General features: G+C 43.3%; 1 protein-coding gene across 9 annotated transcripts in view; it reads left to right on the forward strand.

The window, feature by feature from the left end:
• CUX1 (cut like homeobox 1) overlaps positions 1-27,767 on the forward strand; it is a gene marked incomplete at its 5' end in the record, with an annotated part of 366,038 nt that overhangs the window by 192,771 nt on the left and 145,500 nt on the right. For all 9 annotated transcript variants that reach the window (XM_081089614.1, XM_081089615.1, XM_081089618.1 and 6 more), the window contains 2 exons: positions 8,034-8,112; positions 25,863-26,000. In XM_081089614.1, coding sequence (XP_080945740.1) covers positions 8,034-8,112; positions 25,863-26,000 — 217 coding nt within the window. The remainder of the gene's footprint in view (positions 1-8,033; positions 8,113-25,862; positions 26,001-27,767) is intronic.

Genomic DNA, 27,767 nt, shown 5'->3' on the forward strand with positions numbered 1-27,767 from the left:
GGCCGAGTTGTAGGTGCTTTGCACACATTTCTTTTTAATACAGTAGTCCCCCCTTATCTGCCCTTTCACTTTCTGTGGTTTCAGTTACCTGAGGTTAACCACAATAAAAAAAATATATTAAATGAAAAAGTCCAGAAATAAACAATTCGTAAGTTTTCAATTATTCGCCCTTCGAGTAGCATGCACATCATCCTGCTCCATCCTGCCCTAGACTTGGATCATCCCTTTGCCCAGTGTCTGCGCTGTAGGCACCCCACCCGTTACGTCAGTCACTTAGTAGCTAGCTGTCCTGGTTATCAGCTCAGCTGTTGCAGAATCTCGGTGCTTGTGTTCAAGTAAACCTTATTTTACTTATCAGAACACATTCACATAACTTCTACTGCAGTGTATTGTTAACAGTTATTCTATTGTTGTTGGTAGTATCTTATTTGCCTAATTTATATATTAAACTTTATCATAGATATGTGTGTATAGGAAAAAGGCATGGTGTGTATGGGGTTCGGTACTACTATCCATTGTTTCAGGCATCCACTGAGGGTCTGGGAACATACCCCCGAGAATAAGGGGGGGTGGAGCTGTACTTACCAAAAGCCCATGAAGAGGTCTTATTTTTCTCCACTTTAGAGATGACATCACCTGGCTAGCTCATTCCCAGCCCCGAAAGCCCCTCCCTTCTCTGTCTCCTGCTGGTGCTGCCTCGCCAGGGTTCTCTTATTCTGACAAGAGCAGTTTGCTCTTCCCTAAACTAGATCAGAACTTGGTTGTCATGACTTCCCACTTTTCAGACCTAAACACTGGTGGGTAGTAAAAGCTTTTTGTAAAGCTTTTAATTATAGGAAACTGCCTTTTCCACTCTGATCTTCTAAAGTAATCAATGCTACAGAATTCAACAGTGAGTTTCAAGGAATCCCTTGGCCTAGGCAGCCTTCTCTGCCTGGGAACCCACCCTTGCTCATTCATAGACATTTCCCAGGCAGCCTCCTGTGCTCGCTAAGACCTGGGTGCTGGGGACAGAGAGAAAGGAAGGTGCCGCTGCCCTGGCCTGGGACAGACCCCAGAGATGTTGAGAAGCAGCTTGTGGACATGAGTCATCATCGTGCAGTGTGAGAAGTGGGCAAAGAGGGATTTACAAAGTGCTCAGGCAGCACAAGGATCGAGTGACGAGCGGTGCCTGGGGAAGTCTGGGGGACACCACAAAGGAGGCGCCCCCTAGACTGACTCATAAAGGAAGAACCGGATTCCCTGTGCCTGGGGTGAAGGGCAGAGGACCTAGGGCATAAAGCCCTGGACGCATGAGGAGCATGGCATGTTGAGGGGACCAAGACTTGGAGTAGAAAAGCATGGTCAGTTGGCAGCTTAAGCAAGGGCCATGTGGGGAAGGGTTCTGGAACCCCGGGAAGTCATTAGAGCCCCAGTGATCCGGAGCCACTGTGAAGGACACATCAAATACTCTGTGGTAAGGAGAGGCTACAGTTAGCAAGACCCACTGGGTCCTGGCCTGTAGTGTCCACAGTGGAAATCCTGGGATCTTCAATTAAGGCTGAAGCATCAAAGAAGGGAAAGAGATTTTAATTCTGAAATCTGATTTCTGAAGCCAAGCAAGCAGGATTTCTTGGTTGATTGGTGGTGAAGGCCGGGGGAAAAATAGGATTTACACATCTGTAAATATTATACTACTTTGTTCTTATTTCAGTTCTAAGCAAATGTCTTCCAGTTAAAATGCAGGCTTGTACCTTTTCTCCCCACATTTCCTTCCTCTGCTGAAAACTGGAGACTCTTATTGAAAATTCTCATAACAACCCCCATAGCCTCAAACCCAATCATGCTCTGAGTTATAGGTGGGAGAGGGATTTTGTGCAGGGAATATCATTTTAAGACATAAGCATACCCCTAAAAAGTTGTAACAACCCACTGTAAATGCTGTTTAAGAGGCAGTCTTATTAACAGGTTACATTCTTTTAAAAATGGCAATTTCTTTTGTACAATAGCTGAGGCTTTGACTGGATTCTCCTCTAACTGACCCTCTGAAATTTTGATGCTTAATTTAGACATATTTGCATGATGTTTTTCCTTCTAAATACATCATAGGTCAATAATTATCCCAACGCTGAAAACTAGCTCATGAATAGCTCCGCACTATTGTCACATCTTCTGTCTCATGCAGTTCTCCCAGGGTTCCTACAAGGCAAGCATTCTTGTCATTCCCTTTCCCTAGACATAGAAAATAACATTCAAGGAGGCAGAGGGTACATAGCTAGCTCAGTATTTGAAAATGCATGATGGAGCCATGTCTTAAATCCAGTCTTCTGATTTCCAACCCTGTGCCCTTTTTACTTTGTCATGCCATCCTCCCCCTCCCCTGCCCCTGGCAAAAAATAATCAAGCTGTAAAACAAACAAAAATCCTTTGGCCTTCATGTTTATTCTTCATTTTTTTCTTTGTGCTTTCTTCTTAGAGATGTGACTGTCTCTTAGAATTTGAATTAGACTCCTTTACTAGATCGTGCTGCAGTAACAAGCAACCCCAATCTCAGTGGCCTATGGCAATGAAAGATTATTCCGCATTCATATTACATGTTGGCTGTGGATTGACTGTGACAGCTCTGGGCCCATGTGTTGTCTTCATTCCAGAGCTCAGTGGAAGAAGAAGCTCCTATCAGGCCATGCTATTCTCGCAGCAGAGAGAGAAAGTTCAATGGCTGAACCACACAGCCATTCTTAAATCTTAAACTCAGATATGGCATATGGCACCATCACTTGTACTCCATTGATCAAAACAATTCGCTCAATCAGGCCTGATATCAGTGGGGCAGGAAAGCACCCATGTGGAAAGTGCTGTAAACACCACAGGTCACCTGGTAATGGGCAGGGATGCCTCCTACAGGGAGGGTGAACAGTGATTGGGAGCAGTAATTCAACATTACACATGACTCCCCAAACTCCCCAGTGCCACTCTACTGGCACCCAAATGGTTGGGCACTTTCATACCCCTTCTAAATCTCAGGGGTCTTGCAATTTATATCCATGAACTTGGTCTACAAACACAGCCTCTAAGTTTTCATACCACTGTAAGCAAATATTGATTGAGATTTAGAACCTTTATATAGACCTTTATTTTTTAATTTAATTGATGTTATAGAAAAACCAAACTCAGGATTATAATGTGATGTTGCTGAAAAGGTAAGTATTGGATCCAGGCAACTTGAGTAGAAGCCCCTGGGCATCTTGCTAGAGTAAAGGCATAGCTCACCACACAGAGCACCCTCAGGTGTGTGCCTTGTGCTGGCTCCAGCCAAGTGACTGTTGTCATATGAGCATGTGAAACAAATGCTTACTGAACAAAAGACTCTTTACATATTAAGCATTTTCATAAAGATTTAAAACTGGATACCTTAACCATTTGCTCACTTGTTGACCAATTTAGATAAATTTTTATTCACACATAAAAATATAGTGAACACCCACTATGTACTAGTCTTTGGGAAGTAAGGCCGTTGAGGCAAAAGCATAGTTTGGGCTTTCCAGGAATTTAGGATCTCCTAAGGGAGCATTATCTGCAGTTCTGGAGCAATCCCATATGGTGATGGGAGTGGCGGCAGCAGAGGGATGGTTCAGCTGAGCCTTAAGGATCAGAGGAACATTCCTAGGAGGCGCCTTCCAGGCTGTGGGGAAATTGCTCATGTATTCAGGGAACTGGGAGTAAGCCGGGTGTGGCTAGAGTGTGAGGTGTGGCAGGAGGAGAGGCTGATCCCTATAGCAGAACAGGTTTTATCCAGAGCCAGTGCCTGAGCAGTCAGAGCTTCTCGAGATCTGTCCCAGTCCTGCCACCTGTCCTTGCCCTTTTTCAAAATGGCTTTAAGGGAGAGGGAATGGTAGGCAGAATGTCTACCTGAGGCTGTATTTGCACATCAAATAGCCAGAATGTCTAACTTCAGGTCCTACTTTTAACCATCTGTGCCTTAAAACCTCACCGCAAACCTCTTTCCCTCATATGAGGGGTTGTCACAATGAGCCCTGGCTCACCATCTCAAAGGCAGGCAACACATGGGCCCAAGCACCTAGCGCAGGGAAGTGTAGAGGGTAGAGGGCATAAAGATGAGGGTGATACTCCATTTCACCCAACTCAGACTGATAAGGGGACAGACAGGCCTGTACTTCCCGGGCTTCACCGTAGGAGAGCTTCTTGCACATGACAAAGTCATTGCCATGGCGTCTTTCCCTGTCCAAGCTATGAGTTTATCTAACCACCCAGCCCTGGGAGGCAGGTGCGGCCGATCTGCCTGGCTCCAGAGTCCACCTTCCTCCCTCCAAACTCAGAACCCTGCCAGCAGGAGGAAAGCGGCACACACATTCTGGGAGAGGTGGGGCTCGCACTGGGCCTCAAAATATGGATAGGTCCTCAGCAGGCAGAGATGCAAGTGAAGGGCATTCAAGTAAATGAACATGCAGAAGTAGGACGTCCCAGGTGACAGCAAGGGAAATCCCACCACAGAGAGAGGGAGCTGACAGAGAATAGACCAAAACCCAAACTCCAAGGCCTGGGCCTGGACATGGGGAGGAGTCAAAAGAGTGAACAAGCATAGAAAGTATCAAAATTCCCAGAATCAGCAAATTCTTCTGGGTTTGAAAATCTTATAAGGGGGATGGAGGGACCTCGTCAAGTAGAACCTCAACCACATGGAGTGCTCATCACCTCTCTTAAGAAACCTCATAGTCCAGTTGCTTAATGAATTAATTAAACTCATTGGCCCAGCCTTGTTCTCTCAGAATTGGGTTTGAATTTTTTCTATTTGTGGAAAAGGGAGCAGGAAGAGGGCTCAGAATCCTGGTCCCTGTATTAATTTGCTAGGGCTGCTGTAACAAGGTACCACAGTGAGTGACTTAAAAACAGACTTCTATGTCTCACAGTTCTGGAAAACGGAAGGCCAAGATCAAGGTGTTGGTCTGTTTGGGTCATTCTGAGTACTGTGAGGGGAATCTGTTCCCAGCCTGATCTCTGGTGGTCCTTGACTTGTGTACACATCTCCCCAATCTCTGCCCTCATGTTCACGTAGAGTTTTCCCTGTGTGAGTGATGGTCACCGTGTCTGTTTCCCCTTTTCATAAGGACACAGTCATATTGGATTCGGGCCCACCCTAATGACCTCATCTTAAACTTGTCACCTGCAAATATCCTTTTTCCAAATAAGGTTACATTCATGGGTATTGGGCGGAGGCACAGTTCAACCCATAACAGTTCCCAAATGTGCTGTGTAGATTGCCAATCCCCTCCTTCATGTCCCATCAACAACACAGACAGGAGATTGAAGATGGCGTTTCAGGATCCTTCCAGATCCCATCCTTTATCCACCACAGAGGGGCAACCACCCTTTGTATACTCAGTCAAAATCGCTGGGAAGTGAGGGCCTCTGTGTCGAGAGGTACGGAGAGCAGCCAGGGCATCTGCCCTGCTTTCTGGGCAGATACCCTGCTCCCCACAGGCACACGCTCTCAGGTGAGAGAAAGCCCCAGCACACGGGTGTGTTCCAGACATCTGGAGAGGCAGCTCCTTATCCATCATTACTCACAACATCTACAAGGGTGGGCAAAAGCAGGTTTACAGTTGTTCATGTGGGGAAAGACATGCAGGTTATGATTATTACAATAGCTCACAGCTGTAAACCTACTTTTGCCCATCCCTGTGTGTGTATATGGTGGTTAACTACAGTTGAAATTGTACTCTTAAGACGTTTTCCAAAAATTGTAATAGATATTGTAAAAATTTATGATACATTAGTGAAAGAAAGCACAATATGAAATTTTGCATATGGTTTGATTTCAAACACACACACGTTTTTAACACCTTTATTGAGATATAATTCACATATTTCAAGTCTGCAGTTCATTGACTTTTACTATATTCATGAAGTTGTGCAACCATCATCACAGTCAGTTGTAGAATATTTCACCACTCCAAAAAGAAACCCTGTACCCCTTAGCTGTCATCCTCCAAACCCCCATCCTTCCTGCCCCCAGCCTTAGACAACCACTAATCTACCTTCTATCTCTATAGTTTTCCTCTATGCCTATATTTCATACAACTGTATGTTTATTTTAATTAGAAAAAAAAATCGCAGGGAACTGCAGACCAGACAGGGGATGACTTTTACCAGTGAATAGCAGAATTATAATTTTAATTTTCTTCCCTTTATTTTGGTATTTTTCTAATTATACAATGAGCATGAATTGCTAATCAAAGGAGAAACATTTTATTTTTAAAATAAAGAGAACTAATCCTATTTAAGTAGTCCTCATGGATTATTCTGAAAACTTGACCTAAATCATAATCTTATTTTACGGGGGGCAAACAACTGACTTCAAATAGCAAATTTGGTGCACAGTTGTTAGAAATGGAAATGCTGCATTGCATTTGTTTGCTCTGCACTGGATTTCCTAAGACCTGGCCCCGGTAGCCTTGCATCCCACTCTTTAGGGTCTTCCCATCCTTAATCAGGTGATCTCTCTCAGCCTTCAACAAATTGTTGCTTGTCTCAGGTGAGAGACCCTGTCATTAAACCACATCCTTTTGCCTCTTTAATAACATTGGAGACAGAGAGTATAATTCTGTGAGGGGATGGAAGGAATATGTAATTTAGTGTCCTTTTCTTGAGCCAGTATAAACTTCGTGCATGTAGCGTCTTGCATGCTTCAAGTGTAAAAAGTGATCTGTTGTCTCAGCGAGTGCGTTATGTGAGCAAAATACATACTGAATCCATCTAACAGTCAGAGGCTCTTTGGATCTGTGTCTAGCATACTTGGTATTTCCAGAGTCACCTTTCTTTGATGAATAGACTTTACACTGAAGGGAAATGAGCTTAGCTGGGTGAGGTTCATGAGACAAATTGGTCCTAGCCACCATCACAGAAACTCATCCTTTGCTTTAGCTAGAAACCTGGGCTTCATCCTTGACTCGCCTGGTTCCTCTGTGCCTCACATCAACTCATTGGGACCCTAATCTTTCTGATTGGCCTCCTCTCCTTCAATCCCCACCCCAACTGCCCTGTACATTACTCATCTGGGTAAAGGCAGCAGCCTTAGAATGGTTGCCTCCTTTCTGCCCCTTCCTGACCAGACAATGAAGTTCATCCTCCACATGCACCGATGGTGCTTCATGATCTGACCCCCTCACCTGTCTGGTCTTGCCACCCACCAGTCCTCCCCATGTGTCCATGTTCCCACCCCAGCAGACCCCCATATCCCCTGGTATATTAGAGCCCCACCCATGGGTTCTTAACCTGGATTCCATGGACAGGATATGTGAGTGTCCTAAAATAGAATGCATAGTTGTGTGTTTGGTGTGTGTGTGTACAGGGGGAGGGGTGATATTTTTCTAGGAGGACAATCCTTGGCTTTCATAAAATTCTTAAAGATGATTTATGAATCCCCCGATTTAAGAACTGTATTCTGGGTGTTTGAATGTGTTCTTCCCCTTTCACGTAGTATCTCACCTTTCCACCCTGGTGGACAGCTCCTGAGGACCACGCAATCACCACCTGCTTTCCTACTTGATGTCCCTTTCTTGTGGCCCCATGGCTCTGCTTACCCAGCACTTTCCCGGCTGGGATTTGATTACTTGTTCACATATTTGCTGTCCCTTTCTGCCCTGCCTCCAGCACAGTGTACAGCACAATGTCCAGTCAGCTCTTAGTAAATACTGGCAGAAGAAGGAAAGAGACCAGGAAGGGCACTGGGCCGTTTTCTCTGTGGAAGCCCACAATCAGTTGGGTGATGGGACAGAGTGTTGCTAATGGCTTCATCTCCGAGCAGAGTGCTGCCCCTGACTTGTTCGCCCTCAGGAGGTGAACCCATGGATTTGTCCCCTTTGGTATGCTTATAGACATTTCCTCTAAGAACTGCAGGCCCAGCTGTCTGGCATCTACATGGAGAAATCTCACTTCCATTTGCCTTGAGAATTTACTAGATGCGTAATGATTTTTAAATTACCTCATGACAAATTTTGAGCTCTTTGTTTTTCTTTTCTTCCATTCCCTTTCAGATTGATGCACTGAGTAAAAGAAGCAAAGAAGCTGAGGCAGCCTTCTTGAATGTCTACAAAAGATTGATTGATGTTCCAGGTAAGCCCATGCACTGATAACCCCCGGTGGGCATTGTGTCTGGAGAGTTGGTGGGTTTCGCGGGCTTACTCTTCTCAGCTTTCCTAAGAGAATTACACCATCAATGGCAAGAAACCAAGGAGTTCTGGGAATTCTCCAAAACCCAGACTTTGGGTAGGTATGGAAATTAGATATACTTGTGTTAAAGTCATCACATAACCTCCAGTGAACGCTTTTGCAAATGTGGAAACTGAAATCGGTGGAGCCACCTTTAGCTTTGGTATAAAATGCTGCACAGTTCACAGAGAAGTAGAACCTGTGGAGTGCTGTGCAGATGTCATGGATATTTGTGCTTCTGGGCTGGTTGATTCCACATTCAGGAACAGCCCTAATAGGATACCCTGAATACCTCACTCCCCTCCCCGGTCATCCAGGGATCCAGTAACCTCTGGCCACATTTTTCATTTAAAGTTTATAGCCAAGGGCAAGTGGTAGCCCAATTAGCTACAACCAAGTACTGTATGTGGATTCCTGTCATGACTAGAACTACTTTAACAAAGCAAAACAGCTACAGGTCTCCTTTATATCTGAACTTGCATTCTAATTCAGGTCTCCTGTGGGCTTTGCTGTACCATTTGGGAGCTGGGATTAAAAGAGGTCACCCCAAGCAAGGGGCAGCAGAAAACACTTTGGACAGGAAGTAGGGAGATTCAGATTCTCTTGCCAGAGCCTTATTGTGAGGTCTTTGTCACGTTCCTTTTCCTGTCTGGACCTCAGCTTTCTCATCTTTGAAATGGAAGAGTGTAAGGGAACAACCTTGTGGTAGAGAATGGTTTTCTTTGTTCTAAACTTTTGCTGTCGTAGGAGCTTATCCAGCACTTAGTTCCAAATTCTGGCTTTTTGACTTTCTGCAAGAGTTTGTAACCAACTGGGGGTTCCCTGAAGACTGGCTGAGGCTCATGAAAAGGCTTCTTCACAGCAAATGGATATTGGATGCCTATGGTATGGTCTTTTCTCAGGTACTGGCACCTCAGTGGTCCCACTGGCATGATCTTATGCAAATGCAAGTTTTGTGTTGATGACTTAGTTGAAAGGAGTCTGACTTGTTTCATCTTTGCCAAAGACCCAGAGTCTTTTGCAGCTGTTTTCTAAATACCCTACACTCTCCTTTTTTAAAGTCCAGCTTTTACTTAGGTTTTTCCTTAGTGAAGTTTCTCAGCTGAGCAGCCACTTTAACAAATTGTTGGGTTTCTTTTTCTGCCATTATTTTCCATCCTGATTTCCCATAGGAAAAACGAGAACATATTTTTCGTCAATGATCTCTGCCTGAGCAGACCTTAGTCATGTTCGTATATTATTTTTATAGAATTTTTATCATACACTGGGCATATATTTATACATTCTGCTTTTTTCACTTAACATTATACTATCAGCATTTTTCCCATTGGTGATATTCTTTGTAAATGATAATTACAAAGAATAAAAGTTTAATTGCAGAATTAAAGTTTGCAGTTTCAGCTTAAGGTGATGGGAGCAAAGAATGTTCGATGTTTTCTGTAATAAAAGTCAATCAAGTCCATCTTCATGCCAAATAAATCACTTTTCCCCACATCCCAGGTATTTCTTTCTTACTCATGCTGTGGTTTGACGGCTCTCACAAGTTCCTCGAGAAGCATGAGTGGAGCTGGGAGCACTGTACCTGTGTTTTGAAGTCCTGCTGCTCAGATGAAGTAATCCTGTGGCTGAGCTTTACAGGAAGGGCTTGGTCAATAGCGTTGCATTTACTGACAGTCACACAGTTGTGGAGAGTCAGATGCCTTAACTGTCTGTGTGCTTCAGGCTTCAGTCCCGCCAAACCCAGAAATATTGGTGGGGTGCATTAAGTCTTCTAATTTCAAGAAACATCAACTCACGCTATTTCAGAAAACTACAGGAAGCTCTTGGGAATAATGAAACTGGTATTTCAGGTTTGTGCCATGTGGCCCAGCTCCAGGAGCCCAGGAAGAGCCAACCAGCCACCCCAGGAAGAGGCAGAGCCCGAGTCCCAGGCCTTGGAGACTGGCACAGTAACCTGACTGACCAGTCCCCACTTGCCACCTCTTCCAGAAATTTTATCTATTTGTGGGTTTTCTTGTTTCTTATCTGCTGGTCCTACTCAAATGAAAGCTCCTTGAGGAAAGCTTGGGTTATCACTCTATGCCCAGCACCTGGAGCAGGGCCTGGCATAGCACAGGTGTGACATGTTGAAGGACACAATGAGTCCGTCAACCCAAGGCCACTCTGGAGTCCTCCATAGCCAAATTGGCAAAAGGTCACATCAGTAGCTCTGAAAGCTTTATCTCTGTCCAGTTCTCCCTTTTGAGTGTCAGCTTGAATATCCAGCAGCCTCCTGGACATATTCTCTAGGGTGGCTGATGGGGACCCTGAAACCACCCAGTGTGTCCAGAGGAAGCCTTCTTACTGAGTTCCTTCACCTGGGGAGCTGCACCATCTTCTACCCAGCTGCACATGCTGAGCACCGAGTCACCAAGTTCCGGCCATTCTTCCTTCAGATGTTCTGTATTCCATCCACTTCTCTCCATCCCAGCTCCTGCCCTCCACTTGCAATTCAGACCTCCCCCCTCACGTCTACAGTATTGCGACACCAGGATTTGTGTTTGCAGGGTTGCCTCCTTCTAGCCCAGGGGTGGGCAAACTTTTTGACTCGAGGGCCACAATGGGTTCTTAAACTGGACCTGAGGGCCGGAACAAAAGCATGGATGGAGTGTTTGTGTGAACTAATATAAATTCAAAGTAAACATTATTACATAAAAGGGTAGGGTCTTTTTTTTCAATAGTTTTATTCCGGCCCGCGGGCGGTAGTTTGCCCACGGCTGTTCTAGCCCATTCTCCAGTCAGCCAGCAGGCCAGGCCCCTTCTCAGCTCAGCTCAGCTCAGCTCACTCCTGAGGTAAACTTGAGACACTGCTACCTGACCTCCCAGGTTTGGCTCAGGTGTGTCCTCACACACACACATGCCCTGCTCCCAGCAGCTTGTGTTCCCTCTGTTACAGCTACTTGGGACTCAGCTGTTTTCCTTTCTGGCTGGGCAGAGTGACTGGGGCAATGTGGTCTTGTCCCTAATTATTTCTCTCATGTCTACTCCAGTGCCTGCCATGTAGCAGAAACTCCATAAATATTTGTCAAATGAATTAATGGATCAAATTATTTCTTCAAATGTTTTCTAAGGTTTTTTGGTCTCTGGCTTTAATTGTGAGGTTGGCACTTTCCACTGAGGGAGAGCACGCTGGAGCATTCTAATGACCTCAATGGTGAGAGAACAGAATGCATCTTTCCTTGACTTGGGGCCATTTAATAATTCTCTGAACTCTCATTTTGCTTCATGTCACTCTATAAAGATTTACCTGCCTGCACAGACATTTATATGTCACTTAGCATTTGGGGTTCATCAGACCAGCATATGCACTTCAGAGGCCTTGGGCTTTGTGTTTGGTTTAGTAGCTGTCCTGCTGGCATCCCAGGCTTTACCCACTCAGCACAAAGCATGGAATCTCCCTCCACTCCTACCCGTTCCCCTCCTGCCTCCTCTCCTTCAGTGGTGTGACTCAGCTCTTCTCTCTTCTTTATCGTCCACAGTCAGTATCCCAAAGTTATTTTTCCTTTGAAAAGCTCCTTCTTATTAAAGATACTTAATCAACATTTAAATACACACTCATCCTGATGAGTCCTCTGAATAGTTAAACTAGTTAAGATCTGATGTATGTGTTCTTTCTCATTTGCTACCAGATTGCTCTGCATTCCCTAATTAATTTCAGAGTATTTTAAGATGCTTTTTATTATAAATATTCTGCTACTTTAGCCAAAGCACACTCTCCTTCCACACTGCTCTGACCCTCGTTCCCTGAAATTTCTTAGTTGGCACCTTAAACACCATCCCCTTGCTATGTCTCAGGAACCATGCTGAGCTACTGCACTAGAGCAGTGAGCTAAGCAATCAGATAACTTCCTGTTCTCATGAACTTTAGAGTCTGGTGGGAATGTGGGCATTAAAAAGTAATTACACAAGTAATTATTGAATTTTAGGTGTGGTAAGTGCTTGGAAGGCAGAGCCCATTGGGCACAAAAGTGTAGAATGGGTAGGATTGGGCTCAGAGGCGGATGCTTGTGAACAAGAAGAGGAGAGGGCAGTAAGGAGTGGCCAGGCACTACATTGTCCAAACGAAGACACTGTCAGTAGTCAGTAGTTAAACTTGAGTAAAGGGCATACACCAGTGTGGTCACCCAGCTGCAAAGGCAGGTAGAGGCCTGGTAGATTATGTGAAGGGTTCTGGACTCTAACAGATAAACTATGAATGAGTTTTAAGCGGAGCAGTAACATGATCCTGTCTGTATAATAAAAAAGTCATCCTGACTGCAATTTGGACAACAGATTTGGAAAGAAGTCCAAGGTGATGTGGGAAGAGAGAGGTGAGGTTGCTAGGTTTCAGGTGGTAGGAGTGAAGTTGGAGAGAGAGGATGGTTGAAAAGTGACTAGGGCAGCTTTAGTCCAGAACTCAGTTAACACAGTGTTATTTCCTCCATCTCTGGGTAACAATACTTGTTTACGTGGTTTACTTGTTTACATGGCTTTCAAAATTAAAAGGAAGACCAATAAAATGTTTGGAAAATTAGCCTCCCATTTCTAATTCTAATTGAAAATTAGAATTGTTTTAATTGAAAATGTTCTTTGACTTTATTGTCAGCATCATAGCAGTAGGAGGGAAGTTTTGAATTCATAAATAAGTTATAATTTTATGCCTTTAATCTAGATGGCTTCACCTGTCCATTTTATCTCAGACAGATTTTTATATCATAACTAGAGGCCTGGTGCACAGATTCATGCACCAGTGGGGTCCCTCGGCCTGTCCTGCGCCCTCTCGCAATCCAGGACCCCTCAGGAGATGTCCGACTGCCTATTTCAGCTTGATCCCCACAGGCCAGGCTGAGAGACCCCACCAGTGCACGAACCTGTGCACCAGGCCTCTAGTATGCATGTAAGATCTTTGGTTAATCTCTTCCCACCCTTCCCCCTCCCCCCTTCCTTCTGAGATTCATCAGTCTGTTCCATGTTTTCATGCCTGTGTATTGAGCGTTTGCCCCCTGGTGGTCAGTGCACATCATAGCTATTGGTCGAACGGTCAAAAAGGTCGCTTAGGCTTTTATATAGAGAGGTGTATATGATTAGCAGGGATAGCTTAAACATGCAAATATTTAAATTTTTTACTTTAATACACCTCTGGTTGAGATTTATACTTATTAATTTGCTAATAATTAGTCATGAGGTAAAGCATTCTAGCCATCTGCCAACAACATGACTTAATAAGGACACTTGGGTGAAACGCACCCTTACCCCTTACCCTCCTAGATGGGGAGTTCCTCTAATCAGGAGACCAGTGTCTTGCTTTGGAATCTATATTTGTGAGTGAGAGCAGAGTTCAGTGACTATCTGTTAACAATAGTGATGCAAGAAAGGATTCAAAGTATGTTGTTTAATTAGTCATTTTCACACATTCCCTGGGCCAGCACTTGCCTGCAGTTCATTGTGTGCTAGGCCCTGGACTGTGCACCTGAGATACAAATGTAGGTGAAACTTGGCCCCTGCCTTCCCTCAGATGGCTTCTATTTGGGTGGTGGGAGATTCTCCTTGAATTTTGAGAAAATATTCCATAATTAAACAGATTTTAAAAGCAGGCTCTCTCCCTTACTGTAATGAAATAAGGAATAAATATCTCTGCTTTTAAAATGTGACCCTCTCAGATTGCTGGAAATATTCTGGAATGACCTCCTTAAAGGCTCTTGCATAGCTGAAATTTTACTGTGCTCTGAGCATAGTTATGATGGCATGCATAATCTGCCAGAAATTAACCTTGTGTGGGTGACTTACTCTTGCTTCTTGATACTTTTAAGATTTTTTACAATGAGTGTGCATTTGTTTCAACAATCGAGGGAAGAGCTTAAATCAGTAAAATACTCAACTTGCAATCTTAGTTTCTGAATAGGCCTTATTAATGGATTGCAGATAACTTAAGCAGTGGTCATTTGAGTGTTTGTCCACATTTAATAATCTCTATAAATTATTTGTTCCAGAAACATCTCGGGAATAGTTTTTGTGTGTCTGTTTTTAAGTTCCTAGAAAGGAGAAAAAGAGACAAAGTTGGTGGAGCTGCCACCTGTGCATTGGTATTGCAGAACTCTGCTTTGGCTGCAGCGTTCATGGAAGAACCTCTTTGCAAGTTCTCCTGGCCTCTCTCGGTGCCTCTTCTACCCCCCGCCCCCACATAAAGAGAATCATCTTTCACTCCTTGCTAAGATGTGGTTTACATCCTACAGATACAAACCCTTCAAACACGAAGGCAGTGCCTGGAAGAGTTTATTTTAAGATTTAAATCTTAGGAAGCACATTACCAATGGTATAAAATATTCATTGACTCATGCATGCAACACTACTAGAACTCAGTGTCTCATGACTGATTCCCTCACTTTGTGTCCGTAGAGTAACTGGCCTGCGATCGTCAGTAGGCGGTGTTCATTTCTAGAGTCCTGAAAGAGAACTGGCTTTGGAGAGCCCATTTTGTAGGACACTCCATTTTCAGAACCACTTGCAAATGCCGCTGCTCTGGGGCCACGTTTCATTGTGTATTGGGAAACTCCTCTCCTGGTGAATATCCCTATTAGTGTACCATTTGAGAACCCAGAAATAAAGTGGAACATCACTTTTGAGAACTGCTTTTTAATGCTCCTTCATAAGGATAAAACAGTAATCTAGGCTTTTGTACTTCTCACCCTGGTTTCAAGTGAGAACACAGTATTGATTACAATTAGAAAACACTGTTCTCTATTCAGGGATCCCATAGCAAAACTTCTGGAAAAAAGTGTCAAAATCTTGGGATTTGGCCCTGGCCAGCATGACTCAGTTGGTTAAGCGGCATCCTGTGCACCCAAAGGTTGTTGGTTCCCCTTCAGGACGCATGCCCAGGTTTCAGGCTCGGGTTTGATCCCCGGTAGAGAGCTTGCAGGAGGCAGCAATGTTTCACTCTGACATTGATGTTTCTCTCCCTCTCCCTCTCCCTCTCCATGTCCCTCCCTCTCCCTCTCCTTTTCTCTCTCTCTAAAAATCAATTAAAAATCTCTTTTTTTAATCTTAGGATTTGGTTAGAAATACCCCTTGCTTCTTCTACCAAGATGTTAACCGATGGGCCACTTGGTAGCATTTTTGAAGGCTGTGGAAATGTGGCTGCTCCAGCTGGATCCTGTAAGACTAGTCCAGTCCATGTATTCTCTGTCTCCTGGTGCTGGAAGAGGAGCCAACGCCCAGGCCCCTCCAGAGAACTCTATAACCTCAGGTGCCCTGATGGCAGGATTCCCTTTACACATTCTCATTTTGCCTTCATGAAACATCTTCATTCTAAGAATCAACCACCACCACCATAATGGGACCGAGGCAGAACCAGGGCTGCAGCCTCCGAACGAGGGAGTGGGTTGCTGCTGCCCTCCTGCCCCCTCCCCGGTTGTAGGACTGAGCAGCCAAGGGGACTAGAGGATGGACATTATGCTCTACCCAACACTGGAACCCAGACAAGGGGGCAACTTTTCTCACCCTCCTTGGACAGATTAAAACAAATTTGGGGCCTGATCAGCTTCTCCATTTTGTGCACCATATGTCTGCAGACTGAGGAAATAGCTATAAACATTATAAAGAAAGGCAAATGTGACAAGATGGGTGTCTTGAATTGCTTGTTGCTGCTTTTGTACGCTGGCCCATTTCAGGGCTCTCCCTCTGTCCCTCGACACCGGGCTGTCCTGTGAGGGCTCACTAGCTGATATGGGGAATCCTTGGTTCGCTTGCGTGGGGCAGTGTGTCGCCTCTATCCCCCCTTGCTGTAACTGGGGTGGTCCTGGCACACTTGAGATCTAGACAGCTTTTCATCAGTTGCTCATCAGCATGCTAATTGCTGTATGACTAATTATGCCCTGAATTCCAGTTGATTTTCTTAATGAGACAGCTGGGTTAATTATGTAATCGTATGATTACATTAGCCTAGAGTGCCCTGGCAAAAAGTAACGTCTGCTGCACTGTGATGTCATCTCAGGGATGGCATTCACTAGGGGCACAGTCAATCTCTGGCTGATGGCAGGGGACTGCCCCACTGCCTGCAGAGCCCTCTGCACAAGCATGGCCTTAGATTCTATGAGGTTGTTCTTCTCATTCCTCATAATATAAGGAAAAGCAGCTCACCACTGGCCTGGCTTTCTCCAACACACCGTGCTCCCGCCCCCTCCCCAGAACACCTCGGACCCACCTAATCACCCCACCTAATCGGAAACCCTACTTTTTTCAGCCTATGCTCTCCATGAAGTCAGCAGTGTCCTCTTCCTTCTTCAGGACTTGTCTGCACCAAGACAGTGGGGCTTATCAGGGTGTGATAGTGACACAGGGGATCCAGAACAGAACGTGCCCAAGTCCCTGGAGAACCACAGTAAGTTAGTTTCCAGAGAGTCCACGCAGCATAGACTGGCCCCAACCTTATGCCCACTGACCATACATGTACTATTTCAGAACTTCTCTTCACTCCGATCTCTATTCACGTCATATTTTACTGAAAACATACATGTGGTCAGACGAGGACGACATCTTCCAGCTACTGGCCAGCTTCCTACTCCCCATGATAGCAAAGTCCTCTGAGAGCCAATATGCCTGCTGAACCCACCTCCACCTGGTTACACTCCTCCTTCTCAGACTTTTATGGATACCTCTCTTCCTCTGCAGGACCCTCAATCTCTTCCTTTTCTCCACTTACATTCTCCCCCTAGGTGACTTCTGATATCTGTTAGGCTCTAACTCCCCATGACCACAAGAGAACAGGTTTCCCCAAGCCCTCCCAGGAAGGTAAATGGCATCACCATTCATGCAGTGGCTTAGCCCACAAATGGCAGGAGTCAGCCTGAATTCCTTTCCCTCACACCTTGTAGCCAGTCTATCAGTAGGTCCTGTTGACCCAGCCTCCAGAATATACCCCAAATTCAACTACTCATCACGTCATCTACTGCCAACCTCATCCAAGCCACCATTACCTCTTGGCTCACCACCTTCACTCCACCTCCTCCCATCCATCCTTTGCACAGCAGCCAAATGGGTCTAAGTCAGTGGTCTGCAAACTGCTTTTACTCATATATCCCAACATATGCACCTCAGAGCAGGGGCATTTGTAACCCTAATATTAGGGTTACAAACTCAGAAATTTTTGGTGAAGTTGTTAGTATTATCTTTTACCGTTAGGCCTGTGATGCATTTTGAGTTAATTTTAATGTATGGTGTAGTGTAAGGGTCAAGATACATTGAAAAATTAATGGATGGTATATGTGTGAGGTTTTTCTCTGGACCCTCTTTTATTTCATTGATCAGTATATCTATCCTTAAGTTAATATCGTACTATGATTACTGTAGCTTTATAATCAGTCTTGAAATCAGGTCATGCAAAACCTTTATCTTCTATCTTGTTTTTCAAATTTGTTTTGGCTAGTTGAGTTTCTATATACATTTTAGATTTAGCTTGTCAATCTAATTGTACTGTTAATTAGAGTGAACAGAGTTTTGGGATCTTTATTGTGAACTTTTCTTTTTCTTTCAGTTCTGTTAGTTTTTAATTCATGTTTTTTGAAGCTTTAAACAGCTATGTCTTGTTTTTTAATTTAGTCTGACAATCTGCCTTTTAAGTGAAATGTTTGATTTTTTACATTTAACGTAATTGTGTATATAGATGGGTTTAAGTCTACTATCTTCCTGTTTGTTTTCTGATTGTCTTACCTGTTTTTTATTTTCTCTGCTTTATTTTTATTATTTTTTATGATCTTATTCTATTTCCCCACTTGTCTTACTAGCTATAACTGTTCGTTTTATTTTCTCAGTGGTTACTTTAAGATTTACATTAAGCATCTTTAATTTATCACATTATACCTTCAAATAATAAAATACTACTTCACATACAATGTAAGAATGTTATAATACACTTTCATTTTCTCCCTCCTGTCCTTTGTGTACTGTTATTCATTTAACTTCTAAATATATTTTAACACTACAATACATTATACTATTTTTGCTTTTAAATAGTTATCTTTTAATGAAATTTAAAATGAGAAAAATAGTATTTTACCCATATATTCACTATTTGGGTGTTGTTTATTCCTTTGTGTAGATCCGGGTTTCCATCTAGCAGCATTCTCTTTTATTCTGTATCATTTCCTTTAAAATTTCTTATAGTGTAGGTACACTGGCAGTGCATTCTGCCAGCTTTTGTTCAACTGAAACAGAAAAATTTCTACCTTGTCCTCATATTGGAAGGCTATATTTTATTGGGTATAAAATTGTATGTTGATAGTTTTTGTTTTGTTTTATTTTTCCTCCCAGACAGGAGGTCTCCAGTTAATCTTTCTTTTTTCCCCTATATATAATGATTCTTCTTTTCTTTGGCTTTGCAGATTTTCTTTTTATTCTTGTTTTCAGCAATTTGATTTTGCTTATTGGCATTCTTTGTACTTATCCTGCTTGGATTTTGTTGAATTCCTTGGATTTTTAGATTTTTAACTTTTACCAAATTTGGAAATTTCACCAGGGTTTCTCCAAATACACCCCTAGTACCTTTCTAGGACATGTATGTTAGATAGTTTTATGTTGTTTCACAGGTTGCTGAGGTTTTAGTAACTTTTTTTTCCAGTCTCTTTTCTATGCCTCTGTTCAGACAGTTTCTATGACTCTCTTTGAATTCACTATTTTTCTTTTGCAGTATCTAATCTGTTGTTAAACCAGTCTAACGAATTTTTTTTTTCATTTTAGATACTGCATTTTAAGCCCCAGAATTCCATTTGATTCTTCTTCCTATCCTCTTTCCTTATTGTGTTTGTGTTTTTCTTTAAATCCTTGAGTATGCTATAGTAGCTGTTTTCATCTTTGTCAACTATTCCCATTATCTCTTGTCATTTCTGGTTTTGTTTTTATTAACTGGTCCCCCTGGCCACCCTCCAATTATTCTTCTTTGCATGTGTAATAATTTTTGACTGGATGTTGGACATTGTAATTGTTAACTGGATTTTTTTTACTTTCTTAAGAGTGTTGAAATTTGTTTTGTGCAGCAGTTAAATTACTTTGCAGATCAGCTTAATCATTCTGAGGCTTATTTTTAAGCTTTTAGGGGATGGATCTGGAGTAGCCTTTACTTGAGGGTTAATTTAGACCTTCATTCTGGTGTGGACCTTCTGGTGTCTCTACTAAACTCCTTGCTGTTCAACAAGTCTCTCCACTGTGACTGGTTACAACTCAAAAATCTCTTAACCCTCTGTGAACTCTAGAGTTCACTTAGACTTTCCTTGTAGCTCTTTGCCCAGCCTTGAGTAGTTTCACCCTGTGAGTATGTGTGCACCATGTCTTGTAGCAACAGGTTCTTTTTTTTTTTTTTTAAGATAAGAGATTTTTTTTTTAAATATATTTTTATTGATTTTTTACAGAGAGGAAGGGAGAGAGATAGAGAGTCAGAAACATTGATGAGAGAGAAACATCGATCAGCCGCCTCCTGCACATCCCCCATCGGGGATGTGCCCGCAACCCAGGTACATGCCCCTGACCGGAATCGAACCCGGGACCCCTCAGTCCGCAAGCCGACGCTCTATCCACTGAGCCAAACCGGTTTCAGCAAGCAGCAGGTTCTTGATTACTCCTCTGCAGATTTCTCTAGCTCTTTCTCTGCATAGCTTCTCCTTTCCAGTACTATGCCCTACAAATTCCAGATACCTCAGCCTCCCAATCTTCCGTTCTCTATCTTCTCAACTCAAAAAGACTCATGCTGCCCTAGCCAGTTTGGCTCAGTAGTTAGAATGTCAACCCTCGGACTGAAGGGTGGCCTGTTCGATTCTAGTCAAGGGCAGGTGCCTCAGTTGCAGGCTCAATTCCTAGCCCCGGGTCGGGGTATATGTGGGAGGCAACCAATGTGTCTCTCTCACATCGATGTTTCTCTTTCTCCTCCACTCTCTCTAAAATATCAATGGAAAAAATATCCTCGCGTAAGGATTAACAACAACAACAACAAAAAGGATGTATGCTGTGCTTGGGTTCCCCCTTCCCTGTGCTGCAGTCTAGAAAGTGTTTCCTGGCAGAAAGTCAGGATGGTCGTAGGCTCACCTCGTTTGTTTCCCTTCGCTCAGGGATCACTGTCCTGCTTTGCCAGTTGTCAATAACAAAAATGGTTGTTTCATAGTTTGCCTGGTATTCTAGTTGTTTATGGCCAGAGGACAAGTCCAATACTGGCTAATTTGTCATGACCAGAAACAGAAGTCTCCAAGTTTTGTTATTTTTATTCTTGATTTTAATGGATGTCATAAATGGCTGGAAAAGATAACTCACAAAGATGCATAAATCCAACAAAAGCAGTGCATTATTGGCTATCTTTATAACACATTGATTTATACTTTTGAAACCTGCGTGCCAGTTATAAGATATTATTTGTTGAAATTCAACTAGTACATTTTGATTTTTCCTAATACTTAATTTTTCTTGCCAACTAGTCAGAAGATACTGTATTTTTCATATTAGTAATAAATTATTTGAAACTCCTTTTGGCAAATATTTCATCAGGTTTGAGTTGGTTGGTAATAGGTAATATTTATTGAGTGTTAACTCCATGCCTGGCGGTTGTCTAAGTGTATGCACATATTATCTTTTGTAATTAAGTATTAAGTAACTTGTCTAAGGTTGTACAGCCAGTTAAATGGCAGAGCTGAGATTTGAACACATGCAGTCTGCCCCATACTCTAAACCAGGGGCGGGCAAACTTTTTGACTCGAGGGCCACAATGGGTTCTTAAACTGGACCAGAGGGCCGGAACAAAAGCATGGATGGAGTGGTTTGTGTGAACTAATATAAATTCAAAGTAAACATCATTACATAAAAGGGTACGGTCTTTTTTTTTTTTTTTTTTTTTTTTTTTTATTCATTTCAAACGGGCCGGATCCGGCCCGCGGGCCGTAGTTTGCCCACAGCTGCTCTAAACCATTATGCTATACTCTCATATAAGAGACATTGAGACATTTTTGAAGAGGATGTTGTCTTTGCTCATAAGTTTATGTAATGATGGGAAAATTTCCAAATGTCCACTTTTAGAATGTTCTTACTATAGATGAGTTTCTTTCAAGAAGCAATAATTTTCCCACTAAGTATTAAAACATCACATTGACTTCAAAGACATAGTTTATGTTGGTGTGTTGTTGCTGTTTTAATGTTCGTCAGACAACATACAACTGATAGCCATCTGCTGTCACAGAATGGGCAGCTAATTTGGAACACTTAACTTTTTAAAAGAAAATTGTATAACTTATCTTTAAGCTTAAAACTCTTAAATACTTTACAACTGGAAAACCAACAGACCTTTTTGTGGTTCAAAGAATTGCAGTTTTTCTTTCTCATGCCCTGGTCACTTGCCTTGCCCCAGTCCTATTCTCTGATGGTTTTTCCCATCAGGAGTAGAATTGAATCCAGACTCGGTCCTCTGGCTTTCTTCAGCATTGTATTTTTATGAGACTGATGTGCTACCTACTGCACTAACAGGATACCTCAGATAATGTATTTTCAGCTCTGGGATTCTGTTTTATCCTTTTTCACATATTCTGTTTCTCTCCTTGATTACGCTCATATTTTTGTTTAATCTTTGAGCATTGGCCTCCCTCCCTGGCCACTTGTGCTTTGCCTCTCTCCTTCCCCTTTGTTGCAGCCTTACCAGCTTCTCTCTGCCTTGACCATGCCACGTTCGCACCCACCCCTGGCCCTTTGCAATGCTGTCTCCTCTGCCCAGGATCTTCCTGTGTCTCCCCTTCGCCATCCAGATCCCCATTCAGTGTCCCCTCCTTCAACAGACCCTCACTGTCAGTCCGTCTCCAGTACCCATTCCCCATTCTCCATACCCTGTTCTCTCTCTTACTCATGCTTGGCAGTCCTTGCAAGTATTTTATTATTTTATTTTATTTTGCTTTTTGTCTATATCCCTCACTTCAGAATGTCAAGTCTTTGAGAACAAGGTTTTGTCTTGTACACCATCATGTCCCCCCAGCACCTAGAGCAGTCCTGATGTCGCAGAATGTATCCTTGAGTGCCAGCAGTAGACTGAACTGTGCCTGGCGCTTCCCTGCTCCTTTTTCCCCTAAATGCTGCATCTTCTTCATGGACTGACTGCCACACAGCCTCCATGGGTCTGAACTCTTTGTCTCCTATTTTTGTAAAAAAAAAAAAAAAAGTCTATTTTCCCCAGTTTCTCTATCTGGAATGGGTCATTTACTCATCTGACCTACGTGGTCTATCCTGTCTTACCGTTGATATTCATGAACATGGTCTATCTCTACTGTGAAGCTGGTAGGTACCAGCTGACATAGCCAAATGTCCATCTCATTGTCTCACTTGAGCCTTACCCAGAGCAGAAAGATGCTTAGGAAATACTTGTTCAATTAGGACTTGAAGAAACAGAATAATTCAGTTGGCTACTAGTTCAGGAAGCAGAAATCTTCATTAGAACTTTGTATACTTGTTTGCCTCACTGACTTCTCTCCTCTCCCTGTTTCTTGGGTGAGGAGCCACCATCAGACATATTGCAGAGCCACCTCCCCCAACCCTGACTGGGATGTCTGGAATTAATGAGGTAATGTCACATGTACTTAGGAGAAGGTGCTGAATGAATACAGGTGACTGTGTTATTGTTCATTGTAATTATGTTCTTTGGGTCCTGTTGCATAATGAGCTCTATAGTGCCTCAGTGGGTGTTTTAGGAATTAACTATTAGATGATTGTAAAACAAATTGCGAGTTTGTCACATTGGGTGGATGGAACTGGCAATAAAGCCTGTTGAATTGGAGGAGGCAGGGAAGACAGGTGAGGGTTTTGTGTGTTCCTGTTCCACATATGGGTGTGTTCTCTTGCCTCCCCCAGACAGTTCTCTAATTGAGCTGCTGAGATCGGAGGCTTGTGATGTTCAGAATAAGGCCTAACAATACTTGTGTGGGGTTTAAATAGCATTGGAAATCATTAACAAGACAAAAAAGCTATGATTTCCCCTAGATTAACATGCAGGTTGGGGTTTGGCATGCCGAAAATCGTTGTTTTGGTCTCTAGTCCAAACACGCTAGAGTCATTATATTGTCATGTGGTAATTAGCTGTTCCTTTAATGCAGGTAATAAAAATTAAGCCTAAGAGGTACTTTAGCAATGCCTTTTACATAATCCAAAACAAGATTCAAATGCTGCAGGCGTTTAGTCATTCAACTGTACTGTAGTAAAGTTTGGAGTTTAATGCATAGAGATGTTTGAACATTCAGTTCATTCTTTATTCTGTGACCAGTTTTGCTACTTAGGCATTAACCTTTAATAGTGTTAAATTAAATATACATGCCATAATGAATGATTATGAGGTTGCCAGAATTTTCATTTACAATATAATGCTTTGAAATTTTCTCTAAAGGTCTAGTTACCATTCACTTGATAATATGCATGTTATTTTTATGTCACTGAATTCCTTGCCGAATAGAATGAGGGAAGCTATTTTTTATTCGAAGCAGACACAGTGGGTCCTGGATTTTTATTTTTATTTTTATATTTTTAAGGAATGGACTGGAAAAGTTGTCGACAGAAATTTTAGGGATAGGTTGCAGTATACTAGCTTAGCTCTCTAAAGATGTAATTTGTTCTGACAGTTGTGCCAGAAAGCCTACATGAACGAACACTAATAGAATTTTATACAGAGCAGCAGCTCTCCTCCTCAATCCTTCCCTGACCTCTGTATCAAGTTCAGATTGTAGTTCTATGTGAAGGGGGCCGTGAAGGCATACAGTTTATTTCCTTCAGGCCATTTGCCCAGTACGAGGTCGTGGAGGAAGGGGGGAGTAGTGGGATGGTACCCTGGAAAATACTGAATTTAAAAAAACACAACACCTACACCTGGAATGTTCTGAGTAATTCAGTCTTTACTGTTGTTACTATTTCTACTTACAAAGAACTATCTTCCTTAAATAGCTTTTGAAATCTAATTTAATATAAATATTTTAATGCTGATTAAAATAATAATGAAAAGCCACAAATAAGAAAGTGATGTAGTCATAAACTGTATACACACACAGAATAAGTGCCCGGCAGCCAGAGGTTTCACATGATGGACAGCGTTGGCATTAAACCCCACGTGCAGGTCCGCCGTTGTGCTGGACACATCCCAGTGCCCGCCTTTTGTAAACTCTGTGAAGACGTTGGCATCTCCGAGAGCTCCTGGCTCCTGGCAGACGCGCCGACTGAAACGTGGATCTAGCCCTCAGTTCCAGGAACCAGGGGTGGTCTGAAAAATTAATGACTCTGGTATTTGAAAATTAAGTGAGCTCTTGAATATACACCCTTGTTGATCCGCTGTGCTCCGTGTTTTGCATTCCTCTACCGGAGACTAAATCCTTGCAGCCATTTCACAAGTGATGCTGGCGTCCATACCAGAAATATCTTCAATAATCTTTTCTGAGCCCAGCGGACTTGGGTATTCTCCTCTGATGGAGCAAGCGTTCTAGAGGAAGTGCTCCGCTGGTGCCAGCAGGTGGATTATGCATGCCTTTTAGGCAGACGACAAAAAAATAAAGATAGAATGAATGCCAGAACAATGTTTACTGCCTCTCCATTTTGTGCCAACAGTCAGTACATAAATTCTGTGTCTGCAATCTATTTTTAGATTAAAATCCAGTTTTCCGTAAGTAAATCTGATGGCAGATAGTATATTGAATTAGCCACAAGACCTCACATAACTGGCCCAGGTGCCATCTCCTGCTGTTTATACTATAATTAGTTAGAGTGTGGTGGTCTCCTGGCTACCTGGCCCAATGGCCTAGGACAGGTCACTGTCACCTCAGGTTGGCTCACCAGCTCACCTGACTCTTGTGAGTGTCCTTGATTAGTAAAGGAGGATTATGATAGAAAGTGAGCATGTCCTGCTGTTAACTCCACTCCGCCAGGGGATCTTCCTTGTTGGAACAACAGTCACTTGGAGTTAACAGACTTGGGTTCGAGTTCTCTCAGCCCACTAACTAGCCGGGAAACCTTGACAAGTCACTCAGCTTCCTGAGCTGTAGTTTCTACTTCTGTGAAAGGAACTAATACACATCTTCCATTTCTTTTCCACTATTATAGCGAGACTCAAAAGAGAAAATGCCTGTAAAAGTGCTCTGTGACAGTGAGGCACTCTCAGAGTATTAGGTGTTATTTCAGCTTCATAAGAATTACTGTAAACTTGTGGGTTAGGCACCTCCCCACACACCATCGATCCTCCCGTGCAGCTCTGGGTACATGGATGATCTCCCAGGGTGCCTCTGCTTGCTGTCGCCACATGTGTCTCTCTTCCTATCAGCTCAAAGGTTCAGTGTCACACCATGCCAGAGCAGTGGGCATATCCCAGTGAGTCCATGGCCATTTCACCCTATTTTCATGCTTTGGAGGCCCTGGGTTGGGTCTGTATACACACACACACACACACACATCCTCTGTAGCAACAGAGAAGTGGCCCTAATCCAGCCATGGTGCTCCCAGGGACTCTGAAGGAGGTGGCAAGGCCCCATGTGCCCCAACTTCCGGCAAGTGGTAGCAGCCACAGGCTGGAGGTCTCCCTGAGCCTCGGTGTGACCATGAAGGTGGCTTGTCTGGGTCCAGAGTGGGCTGATGTGTGTTATCCTCTCGTGCAGATCCTGTACCAGCCCTGGATCTCGGGCAGCAGCTCCAGCTCAAAGTGCAGCGCCTGCATGACATTGAAACAGAGAACCAGAAACTTAGGGAAACACTCGAGGAATACAACAAGGAATTTGCTGAAGTGAAAAATCAAGGTTGGTGGAAGATGCGTCTTTGCTTGACTTTTTCTCTTCTTTTTTTTTTAATTGCCTTCCCCATCCTGTTGGGACTAGCTCTAATTGTAATATACGTCATAAAGTCAGGGTGGGGTAAGAACCATAATCGTTAAAGAGAGATAATAATAATGCTTAGCTATTTAGAAGTAAAACTTTTCCTCTGCACAGTAACTACATCTAATTTTATTGCCCTGTGACGGGACTGATCAGGATTCTTTTAAAATTCTTCCTGTATCATCATGTGATAGGATCTGCCTTTTACAAGAATGATGTGTTGCCTGTGGGCGACACCTGTCAGAGATCCAGCTTATGATCAAAGGGTCACATACAGTAAGTCATTTAATAATTGCCGCTGATACATTAAGGCTTTAGCTGCATCCTACAAGTCTGCATGCTTAAGCACTACTGTTTCCTTGTCAGCATCACCTATTCATTACAATTTAATGAAAGAAAACGGCCTCTTGGTGTGGTTGCCCTGCCATCAACAAGACAAAAAGGGCAAAAATTGCCTGGCTTTTCCTGTCAGGGAAGAACAAAGAAATCGCTCCTGCACCTAAAATCCAGATGTGCTCAGATTCCAGGAGCCCTATGACATCTTCTTGAAGAAAAAGCACAGCCCTCCCTGACGGCAGCTGCAGGTTTTTCAGGCAACTCCAAGGAGACATGCAGCCTGTTGGTTTTTGTCTGAGGTTTGGGTGAGCAGGAGCTAGCAAGGAAAGGCAAACCACTTCGGTGACCTCCTCCGAGTGGCCTTCTGTTTAATATTCTCCGAGAGTTGGATAAAGAATTAACTGATGAAGATTTTTTAAAGTGTCCTTGGGCTTTGAGCCCATTGAAGACAGGCTTGCGAGGAGGGCTTGTCCACGAAAAGGATCCAGGAAAAGACTGTGATGATCAGCTAGAAGGTACAGGCCGGGGCAGTGTGGGCAGCAGTCCCATGGGTCCCCTTCCTCGGGGGACTAGAGGTGGGAGACAGCTAAAATACCGCCTCCCCCCCCCCCCCCACTCCCCCTACCCACACACCTCCATCTGGTGCCACGGGGAGCGATGAGTCACTGAGACTCGGGGACAGCTTTGTCCTGCTGGGAAATGAGGTGTTGGACTTACTAGACTGGGATTCGGGTGGGAGAAGGGGCTGCCTTTCCTCAGCAGGAGTTGTTTCTTTTCAGAACTATCGAAATGCTCAGGTGAAAGATAATCTGTAAAAAAAAAAAAGAAAAAAGAAACAAAGAAAGCAGATTCAGCAGGGGTGGGACAGGATGAAAACTTTACAAAGGGGTACAAGAAAACTGTTGGGATGATGGAAAAGCTAATTATTTTGATTGTCATGATGGTTTCAGGGTTGTATATACAAATGTCAAAATTAAAAAAGAAAGATAACCTATAAATGCACATACCTGGGCTCCGCTATAGCCCTATCCAAAAGGAATGAACGTTGTTGTTTTTCCATCCAGTGACCTCTGGCATCTCACTCTTAGTGTTTATTTTCATTCTGTTTTGTTGGAGGATGGTGAGGTGCTGGTGCCCTTCCCCCCAGCCTTGCTTTCGTCAGTGCCTCCATGCCCAGCAAGGACAGCAACTGAGAGTGAAATGTTCTCCCCAAAGGCCCACCTGATGGGTGTTTATAAATGAAAGAGTATATTATTTAGTCAGAGACAAGGACAAAGGCACTGGGGCATACAGGCCAGGTTTGAGTCCCTTCATTGCTGCTACTTAGCTGTGTGACCTTGAACAAGGGATCTCACC

This window comes from Myotis nattereri (assembly GCF_964212035.1).
Source record: "Myotis nattereri genome assembly, chromosome: 4".
Lineage (NCBI taxonomy): Eukaryota > Metazoa > Chordata > Mammalia > Chiroptera > Vespertilionidae > Myotis > Myotis nattereri.